This window comes from Haliotis cracherodii, unplaced genomic scaffold, assembly GCF_022045235.1.
Source record: "Haliotis cracherodii isolate W230 unplaced genomic scaffold, xgHalCrac1.p SCAF_8, whole genome shotgun sequence".
Lineage (NCBI taxonomy): Eukaryota > Metazoa > Mollusca > Gastropoda > Lepetellida > Haliotidae > Haliotis > Haliotis cracherodii.
Genome location: NW_027266341.1, coordinates 15,609,200 through 15,623,880, shown reverse-complemented (window position 1 = coordinate 15,623,880; position 14,681 = coordinate 15,609,200). Strand labels below are relative to the sequence as shown.

The window sequence follows — 14,681 nt, the reverse complement described above, 5'->3', positions numbered from 1 at the left end:
TAGAAATCACTGCATAAAGCAGAGTCGATTATACGATTCCGACAATACCATGAGCATGTGTTTATCACATCAAATCAAATAGTAATGATACCAGGTGTTCGCGAAAAGGTTTAGCGTATCCTGCCCCACCGGTGGACCTGTCACAAACACATGCAAAGGCAAGTCAATTATTTACCTGATAAAGCACGGGAACATATGGTACAAATTAAAACAAATGTCTACCATAAAACTTGAAAGCTTTACTTATTCCTTGAGTGTTGTAAACGTGATCAAACAACTTCGGAACAAGAATCGTATGACGCTCTATGAAATCTGGGTAGAAAGAGCATGCTCGGTTGTATCTCAAGCTGTGAAATGTAAACACCAAAGGTTGGGGCTGCTGGAATATTGCTCGACATGAACGTCAACGACAGAGTCAGAACAATCAATCTCGATTATGTTCCGAAACTGATTCTACTTGGCGTGAAGGCAAAACAGTCTTGAAAACTATATGAACGGAACACTGAAAATTAGTAATGACACCAGATGTTTGCCAAATGGGTAAGCGTGTCCTGCCCTACCAACAGCACCCGCCCACCACACAGTTTGCATAAAAAGTATGTGTTAACACAACAAGAAACCTGCTGTGAGTGTAAACATTTAGCTGAAATTTGTGATCCCAAAGTAAATAGAACCGTCATTAATTATCCCGACTTCCTCATTCATTAATTCACATCATATACCTGATGGTGTTTGATAATTCCAATCTGTTTTAGTCGGTTCTACGACAAGCATAGTTTACTGGGGACATCCTGGTAATAAAAGCAATAGAGGGCGGCCTTAATACATCCCGGTGAAATACTTACGAAGGCGATGTATTTGAGTCCAGGTTTAAATGTGTTGGGATCAGAAGGTGCGAAGGAAAGCCTGACGGCATCCTGATGGATCTGGATCTTGTTGGAGCTGTTCAAGGTGATCCCAGTCAGGTCCTCCGTCACATTAGCGACCACCTGGATCTCCTGCCCAGCCAGACCAAAACTGCGAACCCTCTTCATCGCCGCCAGTGGGATGGTAACCTTGCTCTCACCATCAATCTGAAGAAAGGAGTGAGTGAGAAAGTATGTTTTTATTTTAGCAATATTCCAGCAATGTCACGGCGTGGGACACCAGAAATGGGCCTCGCTCGTGGTGCCCATATCGGGAATCGAACCCGGGTCTTCGGCGTGACGAGCGATTGTTAGGAGGAAGGATAATGACGACAACACGGCAACAAATAAAATATCATCTCATAATAAGTGCGATACTGTATAACAGTGTTATAGTTCTGAACACACAATGTCTTTTAGAAAGTGGTCAAATGTAACACATAATATATTGGGGATAACACTTTCCGAGTATAGTACAGATTCTTGTACCCAACACAACCCAAAAGAGTACAAGAATCTGTACTTTAATCAGAAAGTGTTATCCCAAATTTAACATTTGTTTCTGTTATAGATCATTTACAAATCTGGAAAGGATCACACCAGGGAGACAAAATATTGGTATTCTGTAGTTCATTCTGTTGTAGCCACTGCACCTTCTATAACTTCTGTTCTGCGTAGCTACCATTTCAATCACAAATACGTGTTCAGTACCTCCACGTTAGCTATAGTTGACAGGAAACCATGGAACGATGCCAAAGGACTGGAAGACCTAAAGTAACTGATGACCTTAATACGCCGCAATGTACACCATGACTACCAGATAGACACTCACAATAGCATGGTACTGTAAGCATCGTTTGGAGATTAAGCATCGCCTAGAATGAAAGCTCGAGGTGGCCTTTACACCTACAGCTTTCCATTACGTTTGTCCACCTGACGTTGCTGCTATTAATGCTACTGGAGGCCATATGCTTGTTCTGCTGTTCTGCAATGGCACAGCGTCTCTGAATGTTCATTCACCTGCCGTTGCTAGTGGTTCGTGTATCAAGAATCAAGAATCAAGAATATTTATTGTGTAGAACACCCTCGTAGGGCAGGGTACAAACTATCTACATATGGAAATAAGTATAACTATAAACATCAGAGGTCTACATAATGTACATTATATATAGAGATATTACTGTACATATTATTTTCATTCATAGTATATAAACAAACATATATAATTATATATATGATGAGGTGGCTGGCAGCTTACGCTTTAATAATGTAGATACTTTATTTAAGACACAATACTTGTAGTAAAGATTGAAGGTCATATCTAGATGTTGTCTATAAGATAGGTTCTTTTGATAAACATGTCAGAGATAATTTGTGAAACATATTTTGCTTTTTCAGCGCAGGATACTTGCAAAGATTTTTATATCATATTGGCAGTTTAATAAATCTAGTGTTCGAAGAAGTAACTGTCTTTCGTAACGATAGTTTGGACAGTCACTGTACAAAAGGAAGTGTTATTCGTCTTCTATCTTGTTACATATTTTACATATTCGCTGTATCAGTGATCTGAATGCACTTACAGCCACTGTCTTCTTTACCATCGGCCAGGGAGGATAGTAATACGGTATTTTGGCCACAATGTTGACTGTCCCTTTCACCGGCTTACCGTAGGTGTACCTGGAAATACCGACACAGTGACACTGGATATGTGTATCACATGAACAGTACGCGGATATAATAAGAATAATCTGACTGAGCAATGACCCAACATATTTTGCTGGGACTGGCGCCCATGTTGGACACTGAAGCCGATATAGTAGTAACGTTGTCTCCTGAATGGCATTATACACCTGTATATCTAACTGTTCATAAGCTGATAAAACAAGCATATTTCATAGTTAGCCTAACCCCGTTGGGATTTCGTGTTAGAGCAACCTATGCAGGTCCAAATAGGAGACCAAATGGATCGAGTGCTCAGTTTCGGTGGCCTGGTCGATTGCGTGTCTTTGTTCCCCGACGGCGTGCATCGTTGTTCACAATACCGATCACTTGATTGTCTGGTTCAGGCTCGATAAGTCGCTTTCATATGGCTGGCGTCAAACAACAAGCGCGCGCGCACACACACACACACACACACACACACACACACACACACACACACACACACACACACACACACACACACGTGCATGCACGTCGCTATATAAGTGCAATAATCTTGGACGCGACGTTAAACCCCATTTTTTCACCTCACCTCGAATCTCATGGAATTTACAATTCATTTCATTATACGTCAGTCGAATAGAAAAGTAGATGCAACAATCAGATATACAAACTATTGACAAGCAACGACTTTAACTTAAACCAAAAAAATTTTCTTAGATACATAGTGGTATTTGCTATCATGGAGATTCAAGTGATTGAATACTACAGCACTACCAAGACTACTTTTGGACGAACGAACGAACGAACGAACGGATTGACTTACTTGGCCTTAACTGTCGCAGTGATATCGTTGTCAGATGCAAGGCCATATGGTGGAAGTTCTACTGTTACCTCAAACTTGGGCAAAACTGAAAATGTTAGATCATCAAGCCTGTACATTGCCCGCCCTAATGTTGCAACTTTTGAAAAATACGAAGACCTAAGAATTTTATGATGATACAACATGAATAATAATAAAAGCGACGAAACCGACTATATAATGAGCATATGAATCACTATCAAAAAGTCGTGATACCAGGTGTCAAGCGGTGGCAACCGTCACAAACACACGCAAAGGCAAGTAAATTGTTCACATTAACAAACATGGGAACACATTGTACAAGTCAAAAAAGAGAATTACATAATAGGACATCATTTTTTTTTAGGAACGATTAAAAGTAATCAGTTTACTATCAAGGTCATTACGTACGTTGCGATGCGTACTAAGCCATAGCTCACCATATTCAGCGATGGTGAACACTTTTTCCTTGGATATTTTCTGTGAGAAATATAGGTACATGTAAGTAATATACAACTGATACTGCTACACAACATCGTAATATAGCATATGTACTACTCAAAAGAAGCTAAGAATACCGATCTTTTCATGTGGTGATAAATCGGACATCGCTGGTGTATATTGCAACACACAGCCTCGAGTTATGGATGTTAATTAACTTCTTTTTTAGTAATAATAATATATCCATTTATACTGCGCCAGATTCCATTCACCAAGTTAATGCTCATGGCCCTACATAGTTTTAGCAAATGATCCTGATGAGAGGGGAGTAGAGTTGATAGTGTTGTCTGAAAAGGTGTGTTTTCAGATGAGCCTTAAAGGATGAAAGCGATGGCGACGGTACATGTAGTAGGACGTGTATATTCATATATCATTTAATGGAACATATACTAGGCTTTAGAACGTTACACTTTTATTCTTCTTATTGTCACAGAACATATATATATACGTATAAGAACAACGATGTTGCATACTTGATTCTATGAGCGAGTTAGAGAGTTAAGTTGTACAAGCTCAATGTGGGAGTAAAACACTAAATGACACAGGTTGTTGACGTAAACTGTTCTTGGGACAGATCTAGATAAACGAATATAACTACGTCTTAGTCTATGAAGTTTGTAATTATGTTTTTGAATAAGAATGCCACGTCTTCAAAATATACTACCTCGACTGCGGGACGCGATTCACTCACATGTTCCTAACCACAACTTACACCGGCTGTGACCTTGATCTTCCAGTCACCGAGTACAGGTTGGCTGGAGGTGGGGAGGTAGTTGGTGATGACGCCGCTAGCATCCTTCAGTCTCATCCACTGCTTGATTTTGTTAGAGTTGGGATCCTGAAAACATTGAAAAACATGGTGTATTCACACAGGACGACGATGCGAATTTCATCTCTGTGTGATATCATCAGAACCTGCAAATATGTTATCCATTTATGTAAAATTATTTCAATGGTATTGTGTATTGGCACTTTGCCAATAATTAATGAAATGAAGTTGTAAGCCGTAAGGTGTTACTCACGAAGATGTCGACGTTCATGGCGCCGGTGTACAGCTTCGTGTCGGGGAACATGGCAAAAGCCCGGAAATTGACTGAAATTAACCCAAAAAATCAATTGAGATGCCACACAGACTCGCATTGTAAGATAAATGCGCATATACACACTTGAGTGATCGCGCGGATACAATTACCCGTTAAACATACTGTAGAGTGCGAGACAGTTCGGTTCATGAATGGGACTCGACCACAGGAGAACAAAACCATGCGGTGGCACTGCATCCTCGTTGGAAATCCGGGTCAGAATAGGACCCAAGTACCCAATGCTTAGCCTACTATGATGAGAACGAGGTGACCAATCTGTGACCTATATGTGACCGATGCTAGACCAATGTGTGACCAATATGACCTATGTGTGACCAATCGCATCCCCAACCCCAAAGTCACAGACGTGCATGCAGACGGACACACAGAGACACGTAGACACACACACACACACACACACACACACACACACACACACACACACACACACACACACACACACACACACACACACACACACACACACACACACACACACACACACACGCACGCACGCACACACACACACACACACACAGGCACTCACACACACACACAGGCACACACACACACGACAAAAGAAACATTGAAAACTAATGACAAGTTTATACAAATCTCATAGAGCAGATAATAATTAAAACGTCATTATTTTTCAGTTGAATACCATTAACATGCATCGAAATGAAAGAATCACCTGTTTGCCCAGGCTTGTACATCGCTTTGTCGGTTTGGATGAAGATGGACATGCCTTTGCCGCTGTATCGCAAGGTTGTCTCGTTCTTGAAGGCCAGTCCACCATTGCCAGACACTCTCAGCTTGTAGCTACCGCTTTTCAGATTTCTCGGTACCTAGTCATAACATGCATGGTTGAAAAAGTGAGATACACATTTAACGCATGTAGACACAGTAAACATTAAGTGTTAGCAAAATGAGTTTACCAAAAAAAGATGAAATGATTTTTGATCAATTTCAATTTCCAAAGCGATGAATGAGTGAATGAGTTGGGTTAAACGCCGCTTTTAACAGTATTCCAGTTATATCGCGGCATTTCAGCTTTATGTGGGAGGAAAGTCCGACGTGAAGCAGGTCTCAGACGTTTACAACTTCGGTGAAACCCACGAGCACGGGTATGGTGCTGACAAACCAAGAAACATAATCGGGGCGAACCTGGATTCGAACCCACAATCATAGTATTCTGGCGTGCCCAAGGGACGCAACTCTGCACAGCGAATCGCGGGGCCTTGGACGACCGGGCCACCCGTGCCCCCAAAGTGATGAATGAAGAATCACATGGACGGGTCAATGGATAATGTGTAAATATATATATATATGAATGTATGGATCAGATGATAAAAAGTATCATTTTCACAAAATATTGAATTACCTTTAGTGTTATACTTTGGGGTTGATCTGAAATAAAAGATAGAAATCATTTGAGACAGACATGTACAATCATGCTGTGATGGGAAGAACAAACGTCATCACGAAACCCAAATTATCTATTTGAAATAACAATGTCATGCCAGAATTTTACTCATTCATCAGCTGCATGTACCTTGTCTTACAACACCTCTTGCAGAAGCGACGGTTTGTCTCCCTTTAACGATCGTGGCCTTGACAGTGACGTCAGAAGTGGCTTTGAGGATGTTCACGCTGACCTCAAAGTCCATGCCCGGCCGGACGGTTGTTGGGGAGAGTACAACATAGGAACTGGAAGGGATAGAGGGCTTTAAGTTGGTCCGTATGTGTATCTAGCATCATGCAGGAAATCTGTACATGTTTTCCTTCATCTAATAACGTTCGTTATATGATATGCTAAGCAAGAATATTATTGTGTTGATTATTGAAAATGATCGCAACTGCATAAAACACCGATGGAGAAGAATGAGAAATGGCTAAAAGGAGAAAGTATGAAATTTGGTATGTCAACCCATTGCTTGTCCTGATAAGTGTGACCGCCTCCGTGGTCTAGTGGTAGAGCGTCCGCCAGGAGAGCGGAAGGTCCGGGGTGCGATCCCCGACCGCGTCATACCAAAAGACGTTAAAAGATGGTACTTGTTGTACTGGACTGGTCGGCTCGGAGTCAGTATACTGTGTCTGAGTGGGGTATTCATGTTAAACTGCGGCATGGTATCTCAGTGAGCCAGCACTATAAATCGGCATCAGTCCGGACCCAAGCAGCCACACAAACACACACGCTTACATGCACGTCGCTATATAAGTGCAATAATCTTGGACGCGACGTTAAACCCCATTTCACCTCACCTGATAAGTGTGACATGATATTTCTACATGGCTGCACAATGCCAGACTGAATGAACAGAGAAGCTCACCCCAGTATATTTCGATATCAAATACACCAACAAGAGTCGAATAAAGTAGCCAGACTCCAAAGGGTTTCCAGTGTTGATTTTTTTGTAATCAAAAGACATGAGGGTGAGAGTATATATATATATATCTCATCTAATATCATTCTCAATCAGTAGGTGACAAATAAACAATAAATGTTATTCATAAAAGGAATCACGTCTTCAAAATGCCTGCTTTTGTAGAGAGTTGGTTTATGATTTTGTATCGGCCATAAAATTTCCTAGTCCCGTGATAGGATTCGAACCACAGACCTTCTGATCCGAGATCGGACGCCTTGTCCACATGACCAAAGAGGTTAACCCCATCAGCAAGCTGACAGGTAAGGATGTCATCTGTGGGATGACTCCACGCCCTGCTACATTTTCATAAATACTGCCTGTCTGTGTAGTGACGTTTCATTATTACATCACAGACGAATATGACGCTGTTGCTTCTATGCTATGACGCCACAGGCATGGAACGATTTCACCTTGCACTCAACCACATCCCAACTAACCAAAGGGTTCGGTATTGTTACTTTCTTGTCGCAGCAATGTTGGAATGAAATGTGTCAATATATCTTTATGTAAGAGGTCTAAAGAAGAATCATTTTTGATAGATTTGTATATTTAAACATAAGCAAACGCGCGTGTCAGTCAACTCATGGGTAATCAGGGAAGTAATAACACCTAGAGATATCGATATCGCTCACAGCTGAGAAAGCCAGCATCGGATAATAAGGCTCATTATCAGCCATCACAAAGGCAAAGTCGGTAAACTTTGAACAAAACCTATCAGGAATACCTTAAAGAACATTAATCTGCGTCATTGCTTCGTGGTAGTGGCAGTACCAGGTTCTGTTTATGCACATCACGACAACAGAGTCAGCTTTTACAAGACGAGGCGAGAAAGCTAATTTTTTTTAGATTTAATGAGCGCGAGTAAACACCTTGTTAAAATGTCAGATAATGTGTACACGGGAATCCTACCTGTCTATACGCGAACGCGACCCGTCTCAGTTGCTTCCTGGTCTTTGCCCTAGTGACAGGAATATGCTGCACCCTCAGCTAACTCATTATTGTAGAATATTTCTTTCGGTAGAAGTATGTTTAAGTAAACTTCACACTTTTCTTAATTATCTACAGGTAAATTGGACTTTGCAAAATGTAACTGATTTGATTTTAGTAAATCTGTGAGCATTCTGTGGAAGTTTACAAGAAAGGTTAACAGCTACATGTATGCATCAACAACCTTTGACGTGGAAATGTCAATCAACATCTCTCGAATTCCAAACACACTAATCTTTATTGTATTCATGGACATGCGGTGCTTGCAAAATCTAAGCGTAGCTTGTAAAGAAACATCTGTTAGCGATATCTTCATTAGGTTAGTGTGTTGTCTAACTCCGAACTCAGCATTATTCCAGTTATATAACGAGAGCCTGTAATTGATCGAGTAAGACACACCAGTGATTTGGGGTGACGGGAAGGCACAGCCAACCTTTTTATGCAAGCCTACTATAATACATGTCAAAAATTGGACTTCAACTAAATTGAAAATGAATATCATTTCCTTCTTATTTGTACTTCATATCCAACATTACGTTTACATTTTATTGATACATATTTTCACACTAATCCATCATATGAAAAATTTGTAAATCTTATGTCTTCTAAATGTAATTACACTATTACACAACTTGCTAAATATATCTACCACGCTTTTAGATTACGCGAGTCATTCACAATTCACTGATGTATTATTTATGTATTATATTCCTTTCATGTACTTATGCATACACTTTATTGATATCATGTATGTTCTATGGGCCTATGGCCTGAAACTTAGATGAAATAAACTCTCTCTATATATAATACATTTGGAATTTATATTCTGGACGTGTAGAAAGTGTCATGATAAGTAACAGATAATTTATTGTTGTTTTCAACAGAATTAACATATGACGACTAAAAGCATTTTGCTTCTCAAATTATTTTCGTTCAAAACTCACTTGGATGTTAACATGTGATCCCGTAATGCAACAATTTAAAAGAAAATGCTTTTACACTTCCTATGTCCATGAGGATTGCGCGTTAGAATGGGTGCGGAAATAAACAACAAACAAATATAGCAAACAAATATGTAGTGGCGTACAAACCTAGCTCACTAATACACTCTCTTACCCACCACTAGACGATAAAATAATTAAGAGTGAGTGAGTGAGTTGTGTTTAACGCCGCTTTTAACAGTTTTCCAGTTTTATCAAGGCGTGTCAGCTTAATGTGGGAGGAAAGTCCGAAAAAAACACGAAGGAACATGAAGCAACATAAATTTTGAATTGGATTATCTCGAAAATGAATACCACTTTTTGTATGCCATCAATATTCAGAATAACGATTTAAATTTACAACCTTTGTACATTTGTAAATCGTATGTTTTCAACATGTAAGCGTACAATTAATGAACAGTCTAAATGTATATCACGCTATGAAACTTAAAATGTCGCTCCACATCTAATGTTTATTAAGTTATATGTAAATATTCATTGACAAATATTATGACTCTGTATGTCTATGCGCATGTGGCCTTAGAACTTATCAATAAAACTCATTATTACTAGAAGATAATGCTATGTACTTACTCTTTTGCGAACGCCGCCCCCAGGAGAGCTACCAGGACGAACTTTAGCATCGTGGCGAACTGAAGAATTAAACAAAATATCTGCTTAAAATCTGTTTTTGAAAGGCATTTAGAAGTGATACACATGAGGAAGAAAAGTTATGGATGTCAACTTCTAAATTACGAGGAACACAACGTCTATCTGCGCCAGTTGTCTAGCTTCCCTTGTTAAGTTTCACCTTTCCTTATCTTATTACTTTTGTTGTTCTCACGTGTACATGTATATACGCTCTCTGCCTCATACTTGTATCATTCATTCAGGACTAAGGAGTAAGCATATACTCCGAAACGTTTTGTTCCTCATAATAAAGAAGTTGACATCCACAAATCCTCTTCCTTAAAATATAAGGTTCCCGATATGCGCAAACTAACTTTTGATAATTTTAGGAATTTGTAAACAAAACCTGTTTGCCTGTTTGGGAGCATATAGCAACTGTACCATGACTAAGTAATTACTCAACTGGTAAGTTATTAAATAGTTCAATATAGTTTCTTCTAATCCATGAAATAAGTCTCTTTTCACAGGCGCCATACGCTGTTGTTAGTGTAACGTTATGACTTTTGACATCAATATGAAATATGTCTGTTAATCGTCACAACGTTTCGAGTTATGATGCTTGAGATTGTCTGCCGCACAAATTACATTGTTGCAAGGTGTATTTTCTTTAAGAAATATTTAGACTCACAGATTTAGTTAGAAAACTATCTGGTTTTGTAGCTGTAGCTGAATACACATCTAGCCTCTATACAGAACCCCAGGCCCCCTCCAGAAAATCAAATGGTGGTATGTCAAATACAGTAGTGTTAATGACGTGCACATATATCCTGCTGATTTGAGAAAAATAAAAGGCGACAAAACCATTTTCATAATCATTAGCAAGAGTCAGTTGTACAAAAATGTTTCTACAGAATATTCAAGTAGAAACCGTGTATTTACAAAATGACAAGTCATGATAAGTAGTTTTTCCCTGCTCGAATTTTAAGATTGTGTGTCTAAACATGCCATATGGTATAACAGCTGCAAACACAATGAGCGTAGGGTATTGCTTATGAAATATCAATATCACTTCATAACTCTCTTATTTTTCTACCGCCTCCGTGGTCTAATGGTAGAGCGTCCGCCCGGAGATCTGAAGGTCCGGGTTTGATCCCCGACCGCGTCATACAAAAAGACGTTAAAAGATGGTACTTGTTGTTACCCTGTCTGGCGCTCGGCATTAAGGGGCTTAAACAAAGACTGGTCGGCTCGGAGTCAGTATACTGTGTCTGAGTGGGGTATTCATGTTAAACTGCGGCATGGTATCTCAGTGAGCTAGCACTATAAATCGGCATCAGTTCGGACTAGTACACGCAGCCACACAAACACACACACGTGCATGCACGTCGCTATATAAGTGCAATAATCTTAAACCCCATTTCACCTCTCCTCACCTCTTATTTTCCTGCAGAAAGATTTTAAAGAAGACTTCAATCAACAATCAATCAACAAATTAACTGAAGCAATAGAATATTAATCCCAGTAACGTATGAATGTTAAATGGTAAACATGATGACCAACGACAATGCAGATATACAGTAGCTGCGCTTAGGTCAGGCCAGTGACGTTAAGGTCACTTGACATTTCATGAATAGTTGAAGAAAGTGAACAAGGCTCGAGCTTCAAGAAAATGTCAAGAAATATAAAATCACAGCAATACACAAATATGAACTTTCTCACCTCAACATGTCAGCCTCTCATCTCATTTCCGACAAACTGAGCGTGTCTTATATAGCATCCCTTCAGTTAGACCAGTTGACATTGCAATAACGCAAGTGTCTTTAATATATTCCATTCAGGTAGGCATGCACCAGGTTGACATTTGAACAACACGGATCTGCACTCGCTGTAAATACCTCCGAGTTCACACTTGATGTTGAACAACTTCACTGCACGTTGGCTGCATATTTTGAGGTACATGTTTTTTTCATCTAAGCGAAGTCAATGTAATGTTTTGAAGTAGAGAAAGAACAAGTTTTCTTCGAGTTATTTGGTTAGGCAGCAATAGTCTCAATTACAAATTGAAGGGGACGAGTGGTTCATGACCGCTATTGGCTGTGCAGAGTTACGTCCCTTTGTCTTACCAGGATCCAGTAATCGTGGATATGAATCACAGACTTGCATTTTTCTCCGACACTGAACTGACAAGCTGTGATATGACTGGATGTTCTTCAAAGTTATTTGTTTACTTGTTGTTTAACGTCGAACAGTAATATTTCAGCTATATTACAGCAACCTGTAAATAATCGAGATAGATAACAAAGTGGTCGATATTTCGAGCAACGATCCATGCCGTCGGGGTACGATTACACGCAACCAACCAAGTCACCACACCTGACTACTCCATGCATTTAGACGCTTCTCACGACCAGCAAAGGTTACTGGGGACTTATTCTTACTCGGAACCCCCATGGAAACTCTTCAAATCGACGTTACATCAGACTTATTCAGTTCTCAACCATGTGCAAATTACAGTAGGTGACCAACCCTGCCAATCTAATGAAAATCAGATTATATATGCCTGTACCATGACTTTCTGTGTGAGGATCTGTACCATAACTTTCTGTGTGAGGATCTGACAGTACCTTCCTTGAAGGTCGCGTTAGATAAAGCTTTCACGACGAGCCGTTATTGATATAACAAACGAATGAGAATACTAAATCCACGCCATTTCATTGGTGAATGTATTTTATACTTCCTGTAGTTTCTGAGCGACATGCATTGCAACTACACACAGACGGGAGTGCAATCAAAGGAATATGGATATTCCATTGTCTTATTCGAAATTTGTGGTTAACTTCGAGTAATATTTCAGCAGTTTTCGGCAAATATTTTGAGCTACATTTTCCCTTGAAATATAAAACTTCTAATCCCAACATAATATTAAGCACCCCTTCCATTAAGGACTCTGGAGAATCATTCAACAGTGTTTAAAAGACTTAGATAAGGAAACAGGCACATCTAAATAACACAGTGTACTATTGTATAACCACAAACGTTCTACATTGACACATACACGTACAAACAATCACGAGTTACAAGTTACACAGTGGAATGTTCATGTAGCTGAAGTGGTGTCCGCATTAGGTATGAGATCAGAATTATTAAGAACTGACAGGGATGGGTGTTGGGTGGTCCTAAGGTTTAACCTGTCTGATTGAGTGTAATCGTATCACGAATGGGCGTATGCTGTTTTGTGTCGCAACACTCACTATCTCATATATATCACGGCGTCCTGCAAACAATCCAGCCTTGGCAATAGAAACCATAGGTTGGCAGCAAGAGCAATGAGCCATGATGTCGGGACACGATAAGACAACCTATGTAACAACCATATCCTCCGCTTTTGGCTCTTACGATACCCCTGGGATAATTGGGACATACTGTTTCCAATAAACCCGCACTGGATGGAGAGAACGCGTATCATGACAGTTTGGATCGTTGTTCATGTTGACAACCAATAATTGACTGTCTGGTCCAGTCCTGTCGCGTTGTTAGATAATCATTAGACCTCTCTCCTAAAAGCAGTAGTGATAATACCAAGGAGTTCTCTAATACGTGAACGTGTCCCGTCCCACCGGTGGCACCCATTATTGAGCGATAATTGGCCATCGATATACCCGAAGCTTCAGTTAAATGCCTGTGTTTTTTTGGGGTACTTACTTACTTACTTACTTTGGAGATTTAACGTGCGCTTTCCGACTGATGCGTATTTCGCACACGGGCCCGGCCAGGCCATTTAATGTGTTTCCGAAAGGGGCGAAAGTGGTCTTATATATAATTTGGGAATTTTGAGATTTGGAATAGATGCCGATGGGGTTGGGGGGCCAAATTCCGATTTATATACATGATGAAGCATATCAGCAAGGAGTGAAGAACAATTGTTTTCTCATGGGAATGCCTACTCCTTGCCTAAATGTCATACAGAGTAGATATCAGATGTAGTTACACTGGGGTGGAGAAGCCTGTTATCTACACAAAAGGGTAGTAAACATGCGGACCAGCGAACTCAGTTATCTAAACAAAAGGGTGAAGCCAGTAATATAAACAAAGGGGTGAAGACAGTTATCTAAACAAAAGGGTGAAGCCAGTAATATAAACAAAGGGGTGAAGCCAGTTATCTAAACAAAAGGGTGAAGCCAGTTATCTAAACAAAAGGGTGAAGCCAGTAATATAAACAAAAGGGTGAACTCAGTTATCTAAACAAAAGGGTGAACCAGTAATATAAACAAAGGGGTGAAGCCAGTTATCTAAACAAAAGGGTGAAGCCAGTAATATAAACAGAAGGATTATGACTGATAGGGGTCTTTGATGAGTTGATTGTAGTGAAGGCCAAACTAACTCTATATCTGAGAGATGCACAGCTGCTCGAACCAGCTAATAAACCAGCTAATCAAGCTAACTCATATAGACCAATATCCCTAACTTCAAACTTATGTAAAGTAATGGAATCAATGGCTAAACATAGATTACAACATTACTTAACCCAAAACAACATCATAAACCCAGATCAAAGCGGTTTCACTCCTGGCCGCTCAACCCCAGATAACCTCGCCCGACTTGAACAAGATATTAAGACAGGACAACTAAATAAACAATATACCACAGACATATTCTTAAACTTC

The 14,681-nt window shown here is 39.9% G+C and overlaps 1 protein-coding gene across 1 annotated transcript in view; it reads right to left on the bottom strand.

Annotated features, from left to right (window-relative positions):
- LOC139450537 (CD109 antigen-like) overlaps positions 1 to 11,824 on the bottom strand; it is a 42,446-nt gene extending 30,622 nt beyond the window's left edge. Inside the window, exons 1-11 of the mRNA XM_071232277.1 lie at positions 11,737 to 11,824; positions 9,982 to 10,040; positions 6,547 to 6,701; positions 6,376 to 6,401; positions 5,686 to 5,839; positions 4,932 to 5,002; positions 4,622 to 4,747; positions 3,849 to 3,888; positions 3,394 to 3,478; positions 2,486 to 2,582; positions 846 to 1,073 (exon numbers count right to left, since the gene is read on the bottom strand). Of these exons, the coding sequence (XP_071088378.1) occupies positions 846 to 1,073; positions 2,486 to 2,582; positions 3,394 to 3,478; positions 3,849 to 3,888; positions 4,622 to 4,747; positions 4,932 to 5,002; positions 5,686 to 5,839; positions 6,376 to 6,401; positions 6,547 to 6,701; positions 9,982 to 10,031 (1,032 nt within the window). The 5' untranslated portion in view covers positions 10,032 to 10,040; positions 11,737 to 11,824. The remainder of the gene's footprint in view (positions 1 to 845; positions 1,074 to 2,485; positions 2,583 to 3,393; positions 3,479 to 3,848; positions 3,889 to 4,621; positions 4,748 to 4,931; positions 5,003 to 5,685; positions 5,840 to 6,375; positions 6,402 to 6,546; positions 6,702 to 9,981; positions 10,041 to 11,736) is intronic.
- Between the last annotated feature and the right edge of the window lie 2,857 nt (positions 11,825 to 14,681).